The sequence below is a fragment of the Meleagris gallopavo genome, chromosome 1 (genome assembly GCF_905368555.1).
Source record: "Meleagris gallopavo chromosome 1, MGAL_WU_HG_1.1, whole genome shotgun sequence".
Taxonomy (NCBI): domain Eukaryota; kingdom Metazoa; phylum Chordata; class Aves; order Galliformes; family Phasianidae; genus Meleagris; species Meleagris gallopavo.
In genome coordinates, this window is record NC_139404.1 from 70,072,963 (window position 1) to 70,098,781 (window position 25,819).

A 25,819-nucleotide genomic window follows, 5' to 3' on the forward strand; every position below is an offset into this window, starting at 1 on the left:
AGCTTCACTTTATCTCAGAGATGTATTGAGCCAAATTGTGAAAAGGGATAATTCTCTCAGTGATGGAAAGTAAAGGTCAAGAAAACGCATCATCCAACAGTTAGATAAAATAGAACATTGCAGAGTAATATTAAGATGTTGTCTTAGAGTGACCTGGACAGGTAGAAGGGCTCACATGATCAAATTCAGGGCTTGTGGAATAACTTTCCCAGATGGCCATAAATTGATCACTCGATTACAACAGTAAGGAAGTATATTTTTTCAGTAATAATTGTCAGTAATTTTACTAAAATGTGTATCACTAGTCATCCTCCCTGCTGGTGGAGTAGTTTTGAAAATAGAAGGTAGAAAGGGAAGTTTATCAAGGAATTGGTCCAACCTTCAGCATTAGAAATAGTGTCACAGAGCTTACAAATCAGGCAAGGCAGCATTTTTATGGTCTTGAAAGGTTTGAACAGCCTGTTCTGTGCAAGTCTGCAAAAAGCTCTGTTCATCTTCCTGATGAAGCAATTGTGCTGAGGTACTTGTGTTGCACTCACATCCTTCATTCTAGATGCTTCGGATGTGATCACGTGGGTTTGATACTGTGCCTGAGAAGGTATGAGATCATACCCTGACCTCATACCATCTGTTCAACAGATGGATTTGTAGGGCGGGGATAATGGTTAAAAACCTGGCTCCACTTACATCAGTGGTATCAAGATTTTTACCCATGATTGGAGGGGGGAAAGATACTGTCCAAAGATAGGTTTCATAAAACACTGCTGGAAAAGCCTGTAGGCTTCAGAGAATCCCTCGCTGTTCTGTCATTTGGCTGATAGTTATTTATGTTTGGCCCTCGGACAGCATATTTGATCTTTATGTCTAAGCTGATATATTTGTTGGTACAGACTGATAAAATAGTGACACGCATACGACTGTTGAAAGATAAGGAGGAAATACAGCTCAAGTCTTATGAAACTGTGGATATTATTGACTTAGATGGTATTGATCAGAATCCTGTTTGTACATGTCTGTTCTGTAGTGAGCACAAATATAAATCACACTTATTGATAAGTTTAGATGCTCTGTTTTGCTGCACAGCACAGACATTTAGATTGTTTTCTTGTCAGCTCAACTCCCAAGAACACATAAATCATCCCTGGATTTCTTTAACCCACAGAATAGCATTGTTCTACGCTCACTGAAATGTTAAATGTAGTTTGTGGACTGGGACATGCCTGGGTGGGGCACTGTTCAGTTTCCAGCCTAAAATCCGGCAATGACTTCTAAAATACAGACCTCCATAGATTAAATCCAGCTGTTGCACAGGTGCACTGAGGCTATGCAGCAAGGAAGTTTACCCACTTAAAAACTTCTGCCTATGTGCGTCATTAAACCAAGATATTTTTGGTTTTCAAATATATACTTTTTTTTTTGATTAGGCAAAGCAAGTGGTCTTCATTGAAGCCACAGAGAACAGAACAGTTTCATGTAAATTCATCTTTGTAATTGCAGACAAACCCAAGTATCATAGTACTCTGACTTCTTCCCATCCTGCTGATTGAGTCATTCATATCACTGGGGTAGAAACCTGCAAAATCTTGTTTGTCTAATTTGACACTTCAACATCCATACTGCACTGAAATAGTTTACAGGAAGTTTCATTTTATATATATTCACATTTTTTTTTTACTGTAGATTCTGAAAGAACCAGGACACCACATTAGAAATGACCTAGGGAGTTGCTTTATTAGAAAGGTTGTCTTGAAGAGATAGGATGTCATATTTATCTGAGTGATTTATGAGTAGATACATATTTCTTTTGCCTCTAAGTTATTCTGGTGGGTAGATATTTTGTACAATAAACAGAATTGCACTATAGCCAGGAAGCAGTGACTATAGTATATAACTTCGCTATGTTTACATACTTGTGACTGGAGTACTTTTCTAACTGTAATCTGTAATATGTGTGATTTTCCAACACTACAATCATGGCCCTCCTCTATAACACAAGTGTTAAGGGAGACATAGGTTAATGTGCATTGGAAAACAGCGCTACTGAATATATCCTTGAGCAGGGGAATGCTCAAGAAATCCAGGTAGCTACAGTCAACACTGCTTCTTGCTGACTCTGGCTGGAGGTATGGCTGATAAGCAAGGGGAAGGAAAAGCCAACTGATGCCCGTGTCTTTAGCAAACTCTCTTCCAGCATGTGGAGCAGAAATGGAGAGTACTGCCAACAGTGGTGGGATAACTCTAAACTTCACCATAACCTTTCCTAGCCTGAAGACAAAATTTGCCTCTTGCAATGTCTGTTTCTCACACTGTAGTTATGTTCTGGTGGCATAAAGCTTAGCACTTCCATAATGAAGAAAGGAAGCAATTTTATAGCAATGTCTTCTATTTTATTATGTTGGCCTGTGAAGTCAGAGGTGGATGTTGGTGGGATGGCAGTAGAGGATGAACATTCCCACCATGTTCCATTACATTTTGTTGCTGTGTGAAAGATGGCAGCAGAGGAGCAGTCTGACAAAACGCTGTCTTAACATGGAAGTGTGAATTAAGCAAAGGTGTGTCATTGAATTCCTCTGTGCAGAAAAAGCAGCACTCACTGACATACATCAACACTTGCTGAACGTCTATGGAGACAAAACAGTGGATGTGAGCAGTGTTTCAGAAGTGGCAACAGCATCAGGGGATCACCTGTGCAGGTTTTTACAAGTACAGCATGCAGGCTCTGGTTCATTGATGGTGAAAATATAGAACTGAATGTAGTGACTATACTGAAAAATACTGTTTTGTAGCTGAGAATTTGAGCCATCAGCGTTACTCTGCTCATTATCTGTGCTGTAGTCTCTATGGAAATAAATAGGAGGTATTACTTTTGGAGTGACTTACATGTATGCGGCCCAAGACAATTCCTCGTCACTCAGTGCAACCCAGGCAAACCAAAAGGTTGGACACCTATGTTTAAACTTCATGTGGTTTTGAGACTGCTCCTTTGTTCTTAGCTGATACAGTATGTCCACATCCCCCCTGTTTTTAAACAAATCATTTGAGATGGATGTGAGCTGTACTGAACTTCCGTCTCCCACCTCTACCCCTCATTTTGGGATCTCCAAGGAGGACATGGCAGTCACTTAACTTCCCAGCTCCAAAACAGCTCCAGGAATGGTGATGAAAACAAGCATCGCCATGCAGCTCTTACTGTGCCACTTATCCCATTACCTTCAGCTTTGCACGTGCAAGGAATGTATAGGGATTGCAAGAAGATCCCGCTAGTGCTACTGGGGGAAATTCTTTTATTTTCTCCATAATTTTAATTGTATAACCATAAAGTACATAAAGAACATAGCAACAGCAGCGCATCAATCCTCCGCATGCTAATTTATTGAGCAAAATGGTATTCCTGATTGCCAGGCAGAGAAAAGTTATCTGGAGCCTGACTGAAGTCAAGCTGCTTTTCATGTGGCTTACATATCTCCACTGAAAACTGAGATTCTTAGAGCCAGTCTCCACCCTCAACTCAGAGTGGACAACTCCCTGTTTCCAGTGAGGTAGAACAAAAGCAAATAAAGGCAAGATTTGAACTCACTGTCGCAAAACAGTTGACAATGGTGCTGAAACTATGTAGAACATCACAAATACCATCATAATAGAAAAATTCAGTGTCATAACCCTTACTGGTAAGTATACCTGTGACTTAATCACAAATCTTTTGTTTTCATTCATCTGTTGTGCCCTTCTATAGTGATGTTCTCTGTTTTTGTAGGCTGGCGAAAGTGTTGGCCAGTTATAAAAAACAGAAGTTTCCAGACAAATTTCATAGTCCTTGGAAAGGCAGTAAGACTTGAGATTTCTTTTGTGAATCAACCCAACCAACTTTTATCTAAATACCAGTTTTTCTGTCCCCATGTAGGTTTTGATTGTTTTCTTCTCTATGGCAATCAATCCTATAATTTGTTAGATCATTTCATGAAAAAAAATGTTAAATCTTAGTACCTGAGCTCACAAGCACAGACAGCAAATAGTGCTGGATTTGAGAGGAGCAACTCAACTGTTTTTGATTCTGCTCAGGATCAAACAATCAAATGATAGCAGCGTAATCCACAAGGACACCTCTATTAACTAAAATAGTTCCATTCTCATATTTTTCAGTTCATGAGATTTCCCTGTTCCTACAGATGTCCATAGACAATATGTGAATCAGAGGTCTCTCTGATTGTCCTCTCACCTACAGAAGTCAGGTGTGCTTTTGCTGTGTCATTTTTCCATACGCGTAATTTGAGAGTATTACTTTATTGTAATATTGCACCCTTTTATTTTCTGAGTCTCTTGAAAAGTTGGCTTCCTATTGCAACTTGTGTCCTTTCTGTCAGTTCTTTTGTTTCTGTTGTATGTTTCTGTTCCCTATGATTTTCTTTGAGTAAATACCTTTTTTTTATATCATCAAAACTACTGGCATGTTTTTGAAGAGCCAGTTCCACAACTAGCAATTCAGTACTAACATGAAATAAAATGAGTAAATGAAAACTACTGTAGCAACATGGGTTTGTTGTTGTTGTTGTTGTTGTTGTTTTGTTATTGTACACAGGTTGCTCTGAAAGTAATGTCTCCTATTTATTTCCATGGAAACTACCACAGATACAAAGAGAACAATAACACTGCTTGACAGAGAAAATTATCAGCTATAAAACAGTGTTTTTGAACACAGTCACCACTATCAGCTCTGCATTTTCACTGTGAACAAGAGCCTGCATGCTGCACTTGTAGAAACCTGCATCAGTGGAGTAAGACACAGTGGGCACCACCCACCACCTCACTGTTCTCACATTCATTGTTTTGTTCTTCATATATATTCTGCAAGTGTCAGTAAATGTCAGTGAGTGCTGCTTTTTCTGCATGGAGGAATTCAGTGACACACCTTTGCTTCATTCACACTTTCATGTCAGTCACATTGTCACTCTGCTGCCATCTGTTGCACAGGAACCCACCACTTCACCTCTGACATAATGGGCCATATAATAAAATAGGAGAGATGACTTTTGGGGCAACCCTCATAGAATATACATTATAACTAATGTATATAAGTATCAAAACATTTTATTTTTTTAACTTTTTTTGTTTGTTTGTTAAAGCATAGAAAAGGAGAGCAACAAAAACAAAAAACTAGTGAAATATTTGACCTTGTCTTCGTGAAACTAGTGATGGCAGTGTTTTCAGTTCCTAATGAGTTCTCAAGATGTTCATCAGAGATTTTTAATGAAATTTTATTTTTCCTTTGCTTCAATCTTGAAAACAACTGTTCACAAATGTATGTGCTGCTAAAAAGTGATGACATGAATAAGGTGTTATTGTTAAATGAGGGATATTTCTGGTAAGAGAAATATAAAGTCTGGTGGAAAGATATGACCATTTTGACAGACTACGCCTGTGTTGCAGCAACAAAATGTAATGGATTATTGGCGGGAAGGTACAGGCCCCTACTGCCATACCACCAGCATCCACCTCTGATCTCATGAGCCAACATAATAGAAATAGACACATTATTTTCGGAGCAGCCCTCATATAAATGATCTTTAATGGAAAAAAAAAAAAAAAAAAACATTTTTTCACAGAGGCATTTTTTCTTGAACGTTAATACACATAAGAGTTTTGTTGTGTGAGTCAAGAAATCACAGAACCGAAAAACTGGAAGACATCGTATGATGCATGTTTCCAACCTAGAACAGGATCAGCCCTAAATTTTTCAAAACTTTATTGAGGCTTTATCAAGCCTCTCACATTTTTGGTGGTGGAAATTGTGCAATTTCCCTACGCATTTCCATCCCAGTGGTTCACTATTGTTAGTATGAATTTGTTTTCTAAGTTTTTTAATCACAGTCCTTGGCCAAATCATTACTCTGGTGTGAGGACTGGAGTTTCCCTTCTAACATTGCTGCTTACTATTATGGAAAAAATAACAATTTTGAATAAGACATAACCTAAATTAAAAATAAATAAATAAATCTGGTATTTAAAATTTCAAAACATGAGGTCTTTTTTTTTCTTTAAAACATTTTTTACTTGCTGGCTTTACTTAAAAGCATTATGAAAAAAAACCTGTCTTTATGGTGCGTCAGAAATCTTGTTCCAGTTTGGATATACAATTAATCATACAAGACAGACCACTGTAACAAGACTAAAAGGCTGATATCTGCACCAGTATGGTTTCAGAAAAAAAGTTAAGCTTTTATATTTTTATCTAAACCAAGTGATTTGAAGCTCACCCATCACTTGCTAGTAATCTAGGTTTCAACTTCAAAGACCTAAATTTAAATCCTGGTTTAGGTAAGGGCAAAAATTAGTTTGGTGGTTTGCATCCTAGTGGACTTCTGTCAATACTGAAGAAACACCCCACAGTACAATACAATGAGAAACTTTTGATTGAAAGAAAGCCTGGACTGGAAGACCAGAAGTCATTACGAACTGAGAAAGAAGTATCATGACATAACTACATGAAGAATTTTGCACAGCACTGAGAAAGAAGTCTAGCAACAATCAATAGAAACTATCTGCTACCTCAACAGGAATGTATATATTGTTTGTCTAATCTCAAGTGTTTTTGATTCTATAACTTCACATATTGTTCCAAAAAATCTCATAAGAATCTAATAACGAGCAATGATGACAAGAGAAAATGATTGCAGACACTGTACTTTAAATTGTTAGCAATATGTTTTACCATCACCCCACAGAATATAGCTATTAAGGAAATCATTTGTTGTAAAAAAATGTTTCTGTATGAATGTGTATTAGAAGAATTGATATTGTTGACCCCAATAGAAATACAGAAATGGCACCCACTGATATTCATCAGTGCTTGCTGGATGTTTATGGAGACCAAACAGTGGATGTGAGCACAGTGAGGCCATGGGTGGTGCATTTCAGCAGTGTCAACAGCAATGGTTTCTACAGTACAGCATGTACTGTAGGTTTCTACAAGGTTTGTACTGCAGATTTCTACAAGTACAGCATGTAGGCTCCTGTTCATCACTGTGAAAATGCAAAGCTAAAGGTTTGACTGTATTGCAGCTAATAATTTGCTCTATCAAATAGTGTTATTGTCCTCATATGTGCTGTAGTTTCCATGAAAACAAATAGGAGGCATTATTTTTGGAGTAACCAACTTAGTTTATTTTATTTAAAATAGTTTAGCAAAGATTTTTTCTTTGTTAAAGATAAGCAGCTTCTGCTTCCTGAGGATTCTCTTTGTTTCCTCAACAGCACTTTTGCACAAAGCAGTTAGGAGATGCTGATTAGTATTAACAATGTCTTGCAACTGCTTTCCATGTTTTAACCCAAAAACAGTAGTTTCTTTTGCATGCTGGAATGGATAGGGTGTTCCCACTTCCCTTATTCTTGGTTCTTGAAAGTTGAAACTTGTATGGGATATAGGTGCAGAGGAATAACCAATGATCTGAGAAGATAAGAGTACTGGAAATGATGGTTACAGTAGTTGAGATTCACTCAGATAATAAAAGAGTCACCTCTCCTTCATGTGATAATGTGGTAAAGATCAAAGTTTCACTGACTAACTGTTTTCAAATTTTCTGCATAAACACCATGATGCATCAGAATATGTCTAAAAATAATTCTTTCTCCCCACAGCAGATATGTCCACAAACCCTGCACAAAACCACTCATGCCTCTCAAACCCAACTACAGTGCTGTGAAACAGTGGGTGAGTCAGTGGCCTTGATTAAGATAAGCTTCAATCAACCTTTAAATTTAGATGAGAAAAACAGATTTTATAAGATGCCAGTTCCAAAAGGGAAGCAGAGCTGAATGTGGCACCATGACTCCTTCTTAGAACTGTGCTATGATTTCACACTGATGTGACACATTTCTCTGACCTTCTCCTTTCGCTAGCTGCTGGAAGTGCTTTATCCCTCAGCACTGATATTTGACTTTCTAAGAACTATTAAAAGTGCCCTCATCTGAGTTGAGTAGTTTTATACAAAAAATAATTCATCTAAATTAGTGCCTTGAAGTAATGAGACGTACTTGTTTTGCTGTGGTCAGATTTAGTGGGAGCTAGGAAAAATGAGACTGGCAAATGATATTTGCAGCTGGATGCAGTGGAGAGAAAATGATAAAATCGTAGAATCATAAAAGCATCAGAATGTTATATAAATGGTTTTGCTACGTAACTGGCTGGTTTTTTTAATTTATGTTTTTGCTTTTTAATAAAGCACTTCTAACTACTGTTGATCGGAAAGAGAAAAGAAATCTTTGCTGTTTTGCTGGTACTTCGAGACTACATTGTCCTCTTATTTCACAGAAGCGTGGTAAGGTTTGGTGCTTGGGTATATCATGTTACTGAAAACAGGAAGGTTATTCCTTGCAGATGAATAATCTTTGATCCTTTCTGGAAAAAAAAAAATAATGCTGGTTTTAGTGGAGTCATGGCTTTTTATGCCAACTCACTAAATGTAGATTCTCATCGGAGCTGCAGAATGCCAGGCAAAAGTCCTCCTGCTATTCTCTCACACCAAAAACTGGATAAAAGCCCAGTATTTCTGGGCTTTCATTGAAGTTCCCCTCTTGGCCCTCTTCTTGAGTCCTGAAAATTTTTATTCTTTATAGTTAGTTCATTACTGGGCAAAAAAAAAATGAGTTATCATGACTTAAATGAGGGGGTAGTAGGATTTTCAGAAAGCCTCTCTAATGGCCTAATTGTATTACCAGTTAAGCTATCACTTGGATTGAACTGGGATAGCTTCATTCGCAGCATTCACACGCTTTCAGAAATTCCATCTTCCGTCCAGGAGGAGAGTTAGGGGGTATTGTTGTGGTACTTTTTTCAAAAGTAACAAAAAAAAGAAAAAGAAAAAGAAAAAGAAAAAGAAAAAGAAAAAGAAAAAGAAAAAGAAAAAGAAAAAGAAAAAGAAAAAGAAAAAGAAAAAGAAAAAGAAAAAGAAAAAGAAAAAGAGAAAGAGAAAGAGAAAGAGAAAGAGAAAGAGAAAGAAAAAGAAAAAGAAAAAGAAAAAGAAAAAAACACAACCACAAACAAATTAAAAACAAGCAAAAAATGTTTAAATGTGACTTCAGCAAATTCAGCAAACAAGCAAACAGAGTCTGTAAAATAGAAAATATATTTTTTCTGGCTGGGTTTTTCAAAGTAGTTTCTAAATTTTAAGTATAAAATAGTAAGTGTTATATGGATTTCATTTTGCCTTAATCCTTGAGTGAATAATCCTGAAATACATTTTCAGCTAAATCCCCTGTTACCAGAAATATTCCTTTAAACTCTAGGGATTCAGCCAGCTATAGTGATATTTTTGTGCCAACTGGCCAGATGTATTTAAAAGAAAGAAAATTCTACTGTAAGTAAAATAAATTCAAAGCTCTTTACCATAAAGTTTAAAAAATAAAGCTAAAAGACAATGCACATTTTATTCCCACAATAGCACAGAATAAATATGAACAAAGTATATGTCAGATGGGATTAGAAGTGATGTTTATGCATTGCAGGATATTGCCTTAGCAAGGACCACTGCTATCACCTGGATTAATGGAGACAGTCAATTAGCAGTGATACTTCATGTTTGGTAGAGCCATCTCCTGTCCTGTGTAACACGGAATTCTTTTTGGTCAAGAAACTGAAATGTTTGCAATTTCCAGTATTTGGTTTACTTACAAGAATAGCTTGTTTATCTAAAAGTCTCTAAATAGCAGAAAAGGAGCATGGAGCTTGGCAGGATCTAATTCAGAATGCAATGAGACTGATGAGAGAGCATCCGGTGAACCAACCAGGCATGTAGGTGTTACAATCTGCATAAACAACTGGCTCCTAATACTGATTTATTAATAAAGATTTAGAAGTATTCTGAAGTTGCATCCTCAAATGCATGGGGGATCTTTAGTTTTCTAATATTTTTCTCCCCAGTTCCTTCCATTCCCTTTTCTGTACTCCTCTATTCCTTCTTCTTCCCACCTCTTTTTTTGCCCCATCTGCTGCCATTTAGCATTGCATCAGCAGAAAATCTCTGCAGTAGTGGCTTCCATAAAGCAGCAAGTAGATTTAAAATCAAGGAACAGTTTCAAAGATGGGTTTGCCGTGTTCATGAGACTATATCATAACTATAATGAGGTTTTGGAATACATCTACACACACCATAGGGGTAACCTCATCGTTACCCACCCATGGCGACTGATCTCGAGTGATCTCATTCCATATCCTCAGCACAGTTCTGGCATATTCCCTCTGCATGGAGGGGGAATAGAGAATGACCTTTCTTTGAAATTCTAGATGTATTTACACGAGAGCATGCCAAATGCATTAACAAGTGGTGGAGTGAAACCCCGAGTGAGTAAACATGGTCAACCCAAACACATGTAAATAAATCTAAAATTTCGGAGAATGTCATGCTTGCTTTGATTTACACCACAAAGTATGGGAGGAAATGTCGGCCCAGTGAAAATCTGCTTTATTTGTTCATTTTTAATTGCTATTTTGTCATGGCAAAGCCCATCAAGCTCTCAGGGAGCTCTTTTATCTCCTCCTTGCAAAGTAGACTTGGCTCTGTTGACAGTGCTGCTTTGTTGCCACTCATTTGTCCTCGCCCATAGCAGCATCTTCTGGTGGCAGCTATTTGGGATGATATACTCCTTGTATGAACTGTTGTAGGCTTATCTCTCATCATCTGCTGCTCTCTTGCTTAGAGAAAAGAAGGCTGCTACTAAGCTGGAAGCAGATATTTGGCTGAGTGCTTCCCTGGTTTTGGATGAATGCTCCTACTTTTAGCAGCATGCCTAGACTTGGAGAAGTACCTTATGATGAGTGAACAGAAGGAACTTCCAAACTTTAAATCATACCCAAGGAACCTCCAGTAATAAGGGCTTCAGCTCATACCCACAAGTGGTCCTGCAGGAAAACTGGTCTTTGGCTTTTATTTCCTGAAAGGAAGGATTGTATGGCAGTGTTGGGGCTTCGGGGTCTGTATAATCAAGGCTCGGCATGATGTACTGGCATCTGTTCTGTATGCTTTGTAAAACTTCCAATAAAATATGAATAAAAAAAGAAATATACTTCATATGTCTATGTAGGACATACAGCAGTTAAATCTTTGGATATGGCATTTTTCAAGAGTTAAGGATATGTTAGAACACACATAAGTGGCACAGTTCTTTCAAAAACAAAAGTCAGGGGAAGTCTAGGAAGGCAATCAAGGCAGAGCTATTTTTTTTCTTTTTTTCTCATTTTTTGGAGGCCAGGGATTGCTTCAAGCTTGAATGAACCTTCAAAAAATCTGAAGCTCCAGACAGCATCATGTTACTGTATATAATCCTTCAAAGAGGGCAAGGTGTGAAAACAAGCCAATAAATGTGTAAGGGGTGAAGGAAGATTTTTGCAGACCAGAGTCAATGTTGCCAGCTTTTCCCCACCACAAAACCCCAACATCCCTCTCCAGGAACTCAACCCAGAATATTATTTTTGGATGACTGCCTCTGCAAATCAGGGCAGTGAAGATAAGGCCCCTCCTCCATGATCCTTCCCAACCTCTCTATGAATGCAGAAAAGACAAAAATAAAAGATGAGGCTGGAGTTTTGGTGGCTTTGGTCTGTGGTGGCTTTTCCAGCACTGGCAGTGTATGCCCTCCCTTCTTCTGATGACAATTAGAAGCATGATAAGGGGAATCAAACATATTCTATCTTTTTTGTTCTTTCATTTAAAGGAGAGGGGAAGAAAAAAAAGAAAGAAAGGAAGAAAGAAAGGAAGAAAGAAAGGAGGAAAGAAAAGGAAAGAAAGGAAAGAAAGGAAGAAAGGAAGAAAGGAAGAAAGGAAGAAAGGAAGAAAGGAAGAAAGGAAGAAAGGAAGAAAGGAAGAAAGAAAGAAAGAAAGAAAGAAAGAAAGAAAGAAAGAAAGAAAGAAAGAAAGAAAGAAAGAAAGAAAGAAAGAAAGAGAAGAACAATAGATTTTTCATCCTCATGCTTACTTTGTTAATGCTTTTAGCCAGCATTCTGAGAGCAGCACCAGGCCCAACAGAAGCTCCAAGCTGGGGTTGGCCCCTCTGTCCACCAGTTCTGAGGGAAGATGACAGGCTGAGTGGTGGGGAAAGGGCCACAGATCAGTGCCTTACCAGGAGCTGCTATTCAAGGCTTGCATCTAGTCTCACCCTTGGTCCTTGCCTATGCTGTGCCTGGCCACATGAGCGTATATCCTGATCTGGACCTTAAAACAGGAATAGCTCACAACTATGTCATTGGCTTATCTGTGCCTCCCTGTGCCTCTAATTTAATATAACTGATATTACATTAAATGGCTCTTCTGTGAATGTCACTGCACTTAGAACCCTATCTGGAAACAGTATTTTTGTGACCACGCAGAGAATAAACTTGTTTGAAATGTTTGGGTGTAAATCAAAGAGTGGCCCTAGATTTCTGTGTAAGAACTCTCCAAATGCTATTTTTAAGTTTCTTAAAGAGTTAAAAGACAAGACTGAAAAAGAGGCCGCTCTTTCCCCTGGAGGTGGGCCAAAGGAATATTTGTGGAAGGTACTTCACCAGCAATGGGTAACTTATGAATCCCCTGCCTCAAACTTATGAAATATGAATTGGGCAGAAGATGAAATGCTTTGTAACATGACGTTGTTTCCGTCATTTAAGCTGATCATGAGCTACCCACTGTTCAAACTGGCTGATTGCAAGAACAAAATGGTGCTCTTGGTGGGTACTTGTTCCATGCGTTGGCCTGACAAAAACACTTATCATCAACCTGTGTACCCCTTGGACAGCTTCTTCTGGACATACTACCATTTGGTCTCTTCCAAACAGTGCATGTGTTTCTGTTCTTGCTGACTCTCCCAAGCCTGTGAAACAAGTTAGTTCATTCTACTGTTCTTCTGGCCCAGAAATGTCCTTTCCTGCGCTGCAGGAAATGCCATAACTGTCATTACTCACTGTAACAACACCAACCTATGTTCCACAATTAGAAATAGCCTCCTGAGCACAAAGCCTAATTGCTACTCCTACTTCCCAATCCTCTTCAGTGTATTGGTGGGCCAGAGCCAAAACCCTTTAAGGGAGAACAAAAATTTAATTTATCTTTCATCATAGGTAAGAGAAGGTGCAACTAATTTCTAAGAGTGCTGTACTTTCAGAGGAGGAAATTTTGTTCAGTTCAGATTCTGTCTGAAAAGGCAGTTTCTTCTGGGATTCACTCAAGGGTGCCCTTCCCTGCGAAACTCATCAGAGCCATCAGCCTGTGTGGATTGGTGTAGTGAAAGGGGTGGCTGAGACAAATTATTCTCAAAGGGACTCTGCTGGTGTAGAGCAGTACAACTTTACTGATCACAGTGCTGGCAGTGTAGTTTATGCTGGTTCTAAGACCTTTTATTGCTGCAAGCAGAAGCTTAATGAACAGACAGGTGAAAACCTTTGTGAGATGAAGGAATTCTTTGTGAAGGAGATAGGAAGCAGCATGGAAAATGTTTCAGATGATTTTACAGTAAGGCAGAAAGAATCAACTAGTGGTGTATGTTGGAGTACTAGATTCTGAATTTCTGATCAGAGGCCTCTGGATATGGGACACAGTACAAACACATTCCCTACCCTCTCCTTGCACTGGGACAGCTTTCCTCCCTGGAACCTTCTTTACAAGAGGGAATGGTAGTAATGACTCATGGCCTTGCTGGTCACAGCTAAGTATCATATATGTACAATCCTATGAAACCAAAACATACTCTCAAAGAGCTCTTGTACTCCAGGGCTTCCACTTCAGGAAGGATATTAGATTTCAAAGCATATTTAAATATTTACTATAACACTTCCAAGAGCAGGTTTTTTTAAAAGGTTATAGCAACATCTATTTGCCTTTGATAGGGAACATAAGCAAGAGGAATTGTCCCTAGACTGTTGAACTCCTGAGTCTTGCAGAAATCATGAGCATTTTAAATTGTCTGAAGGGTTTATATGTTTCAGTGTAAGAGATTTAAAAATAATTGTCTACAGAGTATCCAAAGATTAAATGAATAGAAGAGCAGTCCACTGTAAAGACAAGAAAATTATGCTTCTAAGTGCATTGCATTTGCTGAACTTGATGGGGAAAAGAGTGACTCTTTCTTATAATACTGTGTTCATTACCCAGTAGTGCAAAGGGAAGATATATTTTTCTGTTCATTCTGCAGAAAGATGTGGAAAGATATCCATAATCAAGTAGGTCTGAGAGACCTATTTGGATTTTAAAGAATTCTAAGTCTAGTAATAATATGATTGGATTAAAAAATTGAATTTCCAAGTATGAAATTGGAAAGATTGATCTTTTAGGTTGTTTTTTTTTTCTTTTTTTTTTTTTCCCAGATATCTAGTTCAGAAACACATTTATGTTTAAAAATTAGAAGTCCATATTCCTGTAAAAATTATCAACATCAGATACTGTGAGATAAACAAAGAAATTCAATAGAAAGAAATTAATGGCAAAAACTTTACTTGTTTGACTGTCAGCTGGATAGTCCATATTCACCTGAATATAGGAAAACACTTTATAATAAACTATATTTATTATTTATTTTTAATATAAATTATTGCAGTATATTAATGTGACAGACATTATCTGATTTTAAGAACTGCTGTAACAGTACACACTCAAAAAAATGTTTAACTCAGTCTGTAAGTGACTTTTTGTGCTGTCTGAAAGCTTAGCGCAATGTTTGGAAAAGCTAGTACTAATGTTGCTTCTACACTTTTCTGTTTGTATGTGCCTTTGAAATTCTAGCTTCCAGACAGAAGTAGATATAGCAGAAGGCCAGGAGAATCTTTGGGGAATTACAAAAGAACACAGTCAATAAGGTTTGACAAGTTGTGTCCAGCAGTGAAAGAGAAAGTAACTTGGATAGCTTTTTTGAGGTTTCTCCATCCCCTTTCAGTGTTTAGATTTGAATCTTCCTGAAACATCTCTTTCTCAACCAGCCTACTTAACCCCAGAGGCCTAGATGACTCAACCCTACCAATGCACATGGGAGATATGTGGTCCTCCAGTATAAATTGTTTCCCTGTCACTGAGGGTGGATTGAGCTTCATTTAAAGGACACTGTCCAACCTCTTGACATTTCTTGTCTCTTAAGAGTCCAGTGTTCTTTGGGGCGTGAAATGGGAAAGTCTCAGCTTTTATCTTACCCAGGCATCCCATACAGCCCACTCAGCTGACAGACAGACATGGATTCTGTCCTTCCCAGTGAACTTCCAGCCTCATACAGGGACTGTTTCAAGTACAGATAGCAAAGGTTGCTAATCTCTTTACCCTGGAGGATGTTTGTATGAGACGGTGTTGAGTGCATCACACAGTCCAAGAGCTGTGTTTTATCTTCCTCCCTGTTTTACTCTCACACAGGTATGCAGGAGAAATTAGTTCAGATTGATTGTCATCTGTCTAGCTGCAGAAGTGACGGAAATCTCACAAGTTTTCCAAGTTGTCATCTTTCAGTGGGGAAGGGAGAATGAGTTGTATGATCCTTGAGCTTTAAGAAAATGTCTGATCTGATAGCAAATGCTCAATGGTCAGACAGTGATGCCTTGATGCAGAGAAGCAGAAAGGGCAAGAGGTGGAGAAATATGAATTCTAGTCCCAGTTCTGACTCTAACTGCAGGTGCTCAGAGGAAGGATTAGGCCTTCACTTCGAACAAGAAAACCACAGCATGAAAGCATCATTTAGATTCACAATTCCTAAAGCTGTCCCAGCTATTAAAAAACACATGGCTACCAGACCTCGTGATTTCTCTGAGTTTGTTCTTCAGAGAAGTTGAAAAAAAGACTTGAAGGTTTTGTTTATTTGTTTGATAGATTGTTTCAGTGAGTAGAGAGGGACGTTGAAGTTCAAACAATCCAAGGACTTAAGCTAAATATTAATCTCCAAATGAAACTACAAAGCGGATGTTTTTCATGCTGATATGTGTTAAAGTCAAAGCAGAGATAAAAGTGTGGAGAAGAACCATATTTCTTAGGCTTTAGATCTGTTTCTAAAAATTCTTCAGTATTCAAGAGGCAATTCAGACCAAGCTTTTATTTTTAATTAAAGATCTCGTAAGTGTTGGTGGATCTTACCTACCACATATACCAGTGTCATAGCTGAATAGTTGTGGAGTTGGGGAATTAGATATCAGCACAGTACAAGCCTACTCTCAGGGTACATCTTATACATCTTGCAGAGAGCTATTAATACACATCTCTGGGGAGAAGGAGGATGTTCTCCTCTTACTTATGCAAGGCATCTTTTTTTTTTTTTATCCTTTCCTGTGCCCTTGAACAGAGTACAGGTGACCTTGTGTCTTCGAAAGATCTGAAATAGTGAACAGCTGGGATCTTACGGATTTCTGATTCTTTGTAATCACCTTTCTGCTCTAAAAAGAATGGAGTGGCAATTTTTGTTACATCTGAAGAAGGACTGTTTGTTTGGTATAGTTAAAGTTTTTATCCCACAGCTGCAATTATTTTAAATAAACAAAACCTTGTGTTTTGATTCCATCGAAAGAATTTCTATTATTTTCTCTATGCTAAACCATCTCATCTGAATTATGTTAGGGATTAGCCTGGGAAATGTTACGCAAATGTCTGATTTTTAAAATTTTATTTTAACAGATCAAAACCCCTTTAAGTTTATGAAAGCCTTTTTCCCACAATTGATATTATTCCTTCTTTTTCTTTTAAGTCCTTAGAGGATTATGAATGTCAGTATTAGAATAAAAGGAAGATTGCTTTAGATAATTTTATGTGCAGGGCACTTTTCCAAAGGAACCAAACTCAGATGGGGAGCTTTGAGAACACTGGTAAAGGGACATGATAAAATTAAGGTGGGGGTGAGGAAGACCAAAGTTGGAGAGGGAAAGAAAGAAAAATCTACAAATCAAATTCTGTAGAGCTTTCCAATACAGCTCACATTATGCACTTCTGATTATTACAGTCCAGCTGGAAAGTTTTTGTGCTCTAGCATAACATTGGTTCAAGATTGTTTTCACATCATACTGATGATTTTTTCCTGACTTCTGTGAGCTTTCAAGTAATTGGAATAGCATGCTGCTATCTTAGATTAACACAGGACGTAACTGTAGGCGTTGGGACTACATCCCTAAGACTGTAATGTCATCTTTCTCTAGTCTAAAGCCATAGTTGCTTTCTGACTCAGGAGCGGAAGATAAAACTTTAAAGGACAATTCCTAGCTTACCAAGTCATATTACTTCAGTTGCATACTTGGAGAAGATATTATTCTATATCACAGAGATGTCAAGCTGGCAAACTCTTCAGTTACTGCTAAAACAATAAAGAGTAGTGTCTCAAAAGCAATGGCTTTTGAGATGAACTACAGTATGGTTTGAAATCACACCTCCCATTAAAAGACTGCAGTGAATAATCTCCTAGGACATCTTTTCCTATTAATCTGAGCAGACATATAGGAAGTGTTCTAAATTTGTACCATCCAAACCTACAAGTTTTTGTTGGCAGGCAGTGACCAAAATTAAGTCTTCCTCCAACTTTTTACTGCATTGGTTGAAGCTACCTCAGAGCTTCAAACAAAGAAAGGTAGGGATACAAAGGAAATCTAATCAGCTTAATGCAGCTTCTGAACAACTTATTTTCTGTATCATAGACAACAAGAAGGGTAATCTGAAGTGTAAATTTGGGGGGATGTTTGCAAGGTTTCCCCTTTTCAAAGCTTGTTATGACTAGCTCACTCAACCCAGTCCAAGTCTGAGTAACAACTGTAGCTAAGTGCAAGATAAGAATTGTTTGGCCTTTTTGGGGCTTTGACTGCTAGTGAGTTTTGTGCAAACACCAGTGTTACGAGACTGACAAAGAGGAGCTTCATTTTGTCTGATGGGGGTGTCGATGCCCTGATTTTGTCTGCTGTCCTCAAGGCAACAACACATTTGTTAGATCTAGAGGAAATACTGCTTGTTTCCCTGGTAGAAGTTGTCCAGCAGGGTAATGGGGATGCCAAGCCTCTGTTTGGAGTCCAGCTAATAACCAAGAATGTTGAGTGAGAGGGCAGTTCCATTATCCTCCCTTTAAAGTTTCTGCCTAGTTGACTGGAAGCTGCAAATTTTCATGGCAGGAAGTGACACTGTGTAGTGATTGTTTTGCAGAACAGAAGTCCAGACATGATTATGAAGTGAAATAGCTGCATCCCACTCAAGTTCATTACAAATTTCTTCTGTAACTTTAGAGGTTTTTATCAAGGTATAGCAGTTAACACAGCTATAGGAAATTGAAGTAACTCCAGTTGAAATATTTCCACAGATGCCCCAGATGATTTAGTCACTTCAGCTGTTCATGCCTCTAAATCTGGAGAGATTTATCATTGATTTAGATGCTGGGGAACTATCAGCCCAAAATTCTTCCCACCCCCCCCTCACCCCCAAAATAGGTTTACAGTAAAGATAATAATCCAAGCTAACTATACAAGTTAATGTCTCATAGAGTTAAGGATAACTATATGAAATATTTGGAATAGATTATTACATTGCTGGAGAACTTGTATGTTAGTTAAAAGCTTGGAAATCAGTTACAGAATCACAGAGTCATTAAGGTTGGAAAAGCCCACTCAGGCTAAGGTTGGAAAAACCATGTCACTCAGTGGCATGTCACCATGCTGCATCTACCCTTTTTCATGAACACCTCCAGGAATGATGACTCCACCACCTCCCTGGACAAACTGAATTGTGTGACTAGTGGAGATTTAAACTATTTATGAGCAATTGCTGCTAAATGATGTAGAACTATAATTCAGTGTATGGGAATTCCTGTCAAGATCTTTAAGCCCACATGTGAAAATTAGGTAATTCTAATTACCTATTTAAGAACACAAAAATAAGACCTAATATTTTACATGAAGCTGGACCTGTACCTGATATCTTCTGTAAGGAGATGCTCTATCCTCAAAATTTTAGAAAGCCAAAGCCAGTTACTGAAGTGCTCAAATAGGAGTTTAGAAACTGAGAAGTAGGCACCACTTTGGGAAATTTCATCTCTGAACAGAAGGAACTTGGCACAAAATAATACTGACAATGAAACAGGAGAATCTTCTCAAAAATAAGCGAAGGATAGTATGGAAGATAGCCAACATGAGATCAAAGCAGCAGTAGCAAGGCTGGAGAGAAGTCAACTGCAGATGAAAAACAGACAGAAAACATTGCGTGCTATTTGTCAGAAGCCCTGTGTATTTGTGTACATGTGGTTGAGTATCAATCACCAAGCTGGTTGTGTAATGAGTCACCAGAGAAATTAAACCAAATGACTAAATGAAGAGTAATTGTGTGTTGCAACAAAATACTAAAGTAAGTCCAGTATCCTCAATCTCTTAATGTCTTCGAGCTGGCACTGACAAGACACAAGCTACCAACTCCAGTGCTGAGGTAGTAGGATAGGTTAATGACTTACCTTGTAAGGGAAATTCTTCTGGTCTTAGGAGCAGCTGAACTCTTCAGTGAAGAAGTGACTTGGATATGCAGTCAATACTCCAGTGTTAAACCACAAAATGAATATTTTCCAAACCAGTAATAGAGTTAAAATTCTCCAGGAAACACACAGGTTGTGGATACCCACCTTTACTCCTGAGTCCTGATAACTCATATGTTCTCCGCTGCAACAGAGGGTTGTTTGTATGCTCACCTGCTTTGCTGGATGAGAGCACAACTGACTTCCACCACAAATACGTCAGAAGACAGTGCAGAAAATTCAATATATCTCACAGTCTGCCCATCCCACATCCTACTGGCAAAAGTGCTACTGAATCACTTTATTTCATTTATTTCAAAGTAGTTTTTCAGCACTCAACTAGTCTGCACTGGTGCCTTTCTTCTGGAAGAAGGACTGCAGTAGCATCAATCATAACAACTGCAGTTCTTAATAATTTCCATTTGTTTCATGGCTGCACTGTAACATGCAAGGAGACCAATTTATTGGTCTCTGAGTGGGAAATTTGTTGTTGTTGTTGTTATTGCTATTGTTTGTTACTTTTGCTTTGTTTGTTTTTTGGCTTTTGGATTTTTTTTAATGAAACTTTCAACGAATTAGAAATACAATTCACTTGGGGGCTTTTTCTCCTCTTAGAATGATGAGATTCATTTCAGCAAGTGGAAAAACTTCAATGCCACCACACAGATTTTCAGCTGGACAAAATGATGCCATCGCCTTGTATATTATTATAAAAAGACCACATCAAAGCATACAAGTGTCCTGTAATGTCATGATTACAGCGTTAGACTTGTTGAAAAGACAAGTTGAAAAATATGACTACTTGAATATTAGAATATTCTTTCAATTATATGTTTGGATATACACACAGATACAGGAAGTCTGTTAAAATACTATATCAGTTTGTACTATGGCAAGCTTGGAAGGGTTCCTGAAAGAGGAGGCTGGAAGCACAGCCTTCAGCATTCGTTGTAGTGACACCTAATGCTGCCATCTCCTCATAGGCTGCTCACGGGGAAAGCATTGGAAGGAAAACCACCAGTGAATATTGTGGAAGGTGCTCCTCAACATCAGGACTGGGGCTGCCTTTCCAGACTGAAGCAGAGCTCATTGTGGCATGAGTGGCATTGTGTAAAGGCCCAGTTTGGATGATGGGAAAAAGCAGGGTGATGGCTGTGGCATGGCTTCTGAGTCTGTCTGCAAGAGCTTGAAGCACTTTGTGAAAGAACTTGATTTCTGTTGCCACATACAGCCCATGTAATCACATCCTGATTGTATCATGTACTGCCAAAACTTTAGTCAAACGCACATATAAATAAATAATGTATTTTAAAAATGCTAAGTGGGCTGAGTGGCAGAAAGCATAGAAATTAAAATACAGATTACTATTTTTTCTTTTTTGGGTATTTTTTCCTGAAATAGCCTCATATTTTTAGGTCAGTTCACAGCCAAGATAAATACAAATCAAACTAAAGCCCACAGGAAACTGTAATAACACTAAGAAAGACCAGCAAAAGGAGGATGTAGAAAAATCGCTCTGAATGATATCATTGACCACTGGCAATGGGAAACTCTTAGGATTTGTAGCTGCTCATGAAGAGGGGCTGGGAAATGAAATGTTAAAATATTCTAGATTTTTATTTATTTGTCTTCTGTTTTCTAAGAATCCTGGGAAAAACAGCTTCGTTATGATTGCCACCCATTGCTTTCTGACTTTAAGGTCTCATGGATGCAATTTATGCCTCTGAGTTGCTATAGATACAGAGGATGAAATTTGTTCTTGGCCTTGCTGAAGTAGCTGGGAGTTTTGCCATTCAGTAGGAGACAGAATTCACCACAGATTTCCAGTGACACAATCTTAACTTTGAACAAAGAGAGAATAAGTCAAAAAACTGCCACTTCAGAGAACAACCAGCCCCATTTAGCCATCTGTGATTTAGAATCACTTCTATTCCTTTATCCACATTGTATGCATTAGCACAATGTGAATTAAATGTGCAGGAGAAGCATGTGCAAGCTGATTTAGAAACTGCTTTCTCTCAGATGCTGAGGTGGTCTGAGAGTAGTAAACAAAAGGGAGTAAGCATAAAATCAAGCTGAGAGTGCTTCAGGTGGGTATGGAGCTGGTCTTACTAGATCACAATCATCATCTGATGCTACAAAAGGGCTTTGTGCTCAAGCATTTTTTTGTATAACTGACCATGATCTTTTGTTAACGCATCTGAATGCACTGGCTTGTAGACTGGGGTTGTATTGCTCTCCTCTGCTCACTTTCAGAGACTCGATTTAATTCATGTGGTAGACTACATTTTAAGACAAAGCTTGTATCACAGATCACCTTTCCTGCTGTTTCTGAGCGCATATTGTGCTTCTGCAGTATCTGTTGCAATGGTTTTAATTGAAACATGATACTGGGAAAGCAGGAAAGATATTGTGTATCATCAGTTCATGGTTTCCGCTGCTCAGAAATGAAGGAGTAAATACCATGTGATGAGGCAGTTTTTAGCAGACCACAATGTAGGGAATGTGAAGCATAACTGCACTGCTCCTATGCTTTCCTGGCAGGAGAGGGAGAGTGGCTGGCTTCAGATCTTTTTCCATGCTTTAGTTTGTAGGTAACCTCTTGTCTGCACTTGACACCGCAACTTCTTTGGTGCTTTTCTGCTGCTACTTGGGTTTGGTACTGCAGCATATAAGAAATCCCAGTTTGCTTACAGTCGCAGATATCTCTACACAAGCATACTGCCAGATTACAAAAGCTAAAACTGAAGCAGACAATGTGAACCAAGGTCACAAGTAAGCAATGAACCTGGGACAAATCCATACCTCTGACTCCTAGTTCGGTGCCCCATAGACTGGCATGCAGTGCTCCTTGCCTAATTTCTGCATCTGAATGATGGTGGAACAAACTGGCAAAAGTTCGGTGCAAACAAATCAAATGTGATGTAGATAGGTGCTGATATGGTTCATTTCATAAAGATGCTGAAGAAGCCATGTTACATACTGCAGTTTTTACCACCATTTCTTTAACAGTCACAAAATTTTACAACACTATCTGCATTAAAACAGTCTCTCCGGTGCAACTGGAGACCACCCAGAACTGATCCTAGATATAGCAGCATCCTCTCCAAGGAGATTGGCTGGAATTATTTGGAGGTCATTGCCCATAAGGCACATTCTGGGCTGGATGTACGCACACAGGCAGTGCTCAGGGGACTTTTCACAGAGTGCTCTGTTTCTAGTGTGCTTTGTTTGCATTTGTGTAATGGAGACATTTAAAAAATAAATAGTAGTTTAAAAATAAATCAGTGATCTTCATATTTAATGTTTATCTAGGATAACTTGCATCCATGCCCATGCTAAAAAGCCTTTACTAGCTTTACAAATCTGTTTGTTCAAGTATCTGTATTTCAAAAGAGATTTCTAGTATTTGCATGTTAAGCAGCACACCATTTCTTTTGTGAGGAAAGTTTCTTCCATACGTAATTCTACACTGAAAGGAGACTGCAGAGCCTCATAGCAAAGCTCTCAACTAGATTTGTCAGAGTTGCAATAGCCTGAGTGGCTTCAGTGTAGTTTTACTTTGCCTTAGAATCTTTCATCAGAGACTTCAGAATCTATGTAATGGAGCAAATCTGCAACTTTGTCATTTGAAATTATTTATGATTTTGCTCAGCTGTACCTGGATAAAAAATAAGTGTCTGCTGGAGTCAGCAGAGAACTTTAGGGAAAGTTTTCCATATGATTTTTGAATATAAGACAAATGATTCATCAGATGTTGGTTCCATATGTACAGTTTTTACGCACGGTAGGAAGCAATCTGGATTATTAAAAGGAGGGCTTATAGCAAATTCAGAACATCTAACCTGCACACCTTTATCACCCTCTCATTTTAGATGTGTCTGTGTATATTGTCCCTTGATTTTATGCCAGACATTTGATAAATTGATCATATTGTCCCAAATGTTCATTTCTTCCTTGCTATGGGAATGGGCTCCTGCAAGTCTCCTTTTGCGCTGTGTTAAATGGCCTTTTGCTGAAACAGTCTCGATATTCATTTCAGCTGCGCAGGAAAGTTAGCTGGTGTCCATGGTGCTAATATGAAATACAACAACAATAGTGATGTAATCTAATTACCTAAAGCCATTTTGCAAAAGCTTGAATTTGTCTCAACCAGTCCTACAGTAAGCAATTGAAGTTGCTTACTGTGGAGATTTGAAAGACAGTTGCATGGATCAGACACCAAGTTCGTACCCATATGAAGAAAGTAACAGAAGAATTACAATGCTATGCGTAGCTTTGATTAACTGTCTCCAGAGTAAATACAGGCCTTGGAAACAAAGACTTTCTCTCACACCAGGCTCCAGAATTGGCAACTTTAGCACATTCTCTTTGTTCACCTCCAGGATGGCTGGCAGGTTCAGCCAAAGGAGAGAGACAGTAAATTACAACAAAAAGGGAATTAGAAGATGTTATTTTAATCAGACTACTGAATGACTTCACTGCCAAGCTAGTGCACAGTGTGCACAGTAATCAGACTTGTGTAGGCCCGGTGCAGGAGAAGTTGTGCTGGAGTAGGCTTAGAAAGAAATCTTTCAGCGTATCCTCATGGTTGAATAATCAGCAGGCTCTGTATCCCCTTCCTCATACTTCCACTGTAGCTACTTTAGATCACTCTTTGCATAAGCAATGAGGCTGAATTCTTTTAGCTTGTCCCTCTGGCACAAGTTTTGCAAAATGTGATCTCCTAATGTGGACCCAAGAACCAGCATATAAAATGTGAATAATAATAATAATCCAATAAGAAAGGATCGGGGAATCCTTGCTGGGACACACTGATGAGTGATTAACTGTCACTGAAGTCCTTTGCCATATTTGAAAGTATGCCCTCGTCCATGTGCTGTGTTTTGTGCTTCATAGTTACAATCAGTTAATTACTGCATTTAGTTTCCTGCTCAGCCACAGCTCCCCTGTGCAGGCTTGCTGTATTTTCTTGCAGTATTTCAAGTGAGACTTTTACTGCCAGCATTGACCAAAGAAAGGATTTTAAAATGCTCCCTCATTTTGAATTATTTTCCCTGACATGCTTCTCACTCAACAAATGCACTTTCTCTAAGCTCTAAAATGTCTCTCAGGAAAAGTAACCTGTCTTTCCCACAAGAAGATTCAAGAGCTGTCCCTTAGAATCTATTCCTGAGAATTCGTATCCATGGAGCAAACCAAATTGCAGGACTGAATTTTTCAGGAGAAGCATACCTATCATTATTTAAAAATAAAGTTTTCTGTTCAACATTGCCATCATGAACAAAAAGCAACAGACGTGACTAACGTAGTAGGAAACTTAATGAATATAATTACTAGCTTGAGTATATTAAACAGGTTAATTTACAGAAGAACAATATTGTTCTAGACGTGTCTTAGTTCCAGCTGGGATTGAATTGTTTTCTTCAGAGCATCTGGTATGATGTTATGTCTTTGTTCTAGGAGAAAGACAGTGTTGATAATACACTGATGTTTATAGTTGCTGTGAAACAGTGTCGTACAGAGCCAAGGCCATTCACAGTGAAGGGCTGAAGGAGCTGGTAGGGAACAGAATTAGTACAGCTGACTAAAACTAGCCAAAGGGATATTCCATACATATGATATTATGTGGTAGAAGTTTTGAAGGGAGTGGGAGTTCATTTCATGCTCTTCCATTGCTCAGGGGCATCAGTCAGGGGGTGCTGAGCAATTGCTTGTGCATCACTTGTTATATACATTCATATATGTACATATATTCCTTCCTCTTTTCCTTTATCTTAATAGATAGTTTTATCTAAACCCATGAGTTCTACTTTGTGGTTTTTTTTCCCTATTCTCTCCCCTGTCCCACTGGGAAGTGGGGGGAGTGAATGAATGTGCAGTGCTCAAACCACCTGCCAGGTTAAACCACAGCAGTCATTAAAGTGCAGTTGTTGCCAAGCTTAACTGAACCTTTCATAACAGATAGTGATGCAAGCCAGCAAGCTTTTTGGCACAAAGCTGTGCATTTGGAGAGGCCACACTGAGCCCTGATTGCCAGGTGAAGATGTATACCGCAATGCCAGAGGAGGGCCATGTTTGTCCTTTCTGTTTGCAACATTTCTGGAAGCTCTCATCTATGTCTTCTCAGGACAACCCCTTGTTCACGTCTTCTGTTGTCCTCTCCCTTTCTCTAATATCATTGACATGTGAACACCAAATTCACTATTCCTAGTTCATCAGCAAGGTGAGCTTTGATCCACAAAATTCAGCTTCTGAGTCAACCTTGTCTTGCAGCACACAGCTTTGTAAGGTGGTATGTTTGAACCTGTTTTCCATCAGGAAATTGGTTAAATTGTTCCTTTTTATTTATTCTTTAAAAGAT

General features: G+C 38.5%; 1 protein-coding gene across 22 annotated transcripts in view; it reads left to right on the forward strand.

Moving 5' to 3' along the window:
- The window catches only part of LOC109368472 (uncharacterized), a 119,862-nt gene that overhangs the window by 28,421 nt on the left and 65,622 nt on the right, over positions 1 to 25,819 (forward strand). For 3 of the 22 annotated variants that reach the window (XR_014885550.1, XM_085233142.1, XM_085233149.1), the window contains 2 exons: positions 7,633 to 7,705; positions 8,217 to 8,312. The exons of 12 other annotated variants lie outside the window; for them this stretch is intronic. Coding sequence is in view for 2 of the 10 variants with exons in the window: in XM_085233142.1 (XP_085089268.1) it covers positions 7,633 to 7,705; positions 8,217 to 8,312 (169 nt within the window). In the remaining 8 variants the exon portion in view is untranslated. Of the gene's footprint in view, positions 1 to 7,632; positions 7,706 to 8,216; positions 8,313 to 11,703; positions 25,682 to 25,819 lie in introns of all 22 variants that reach the window. 7 more of the 22 variants (XR_014885556.1, XR_014885557.1, XR_014885576.1 and 4 more) reach the window with 5 other exon arrangements.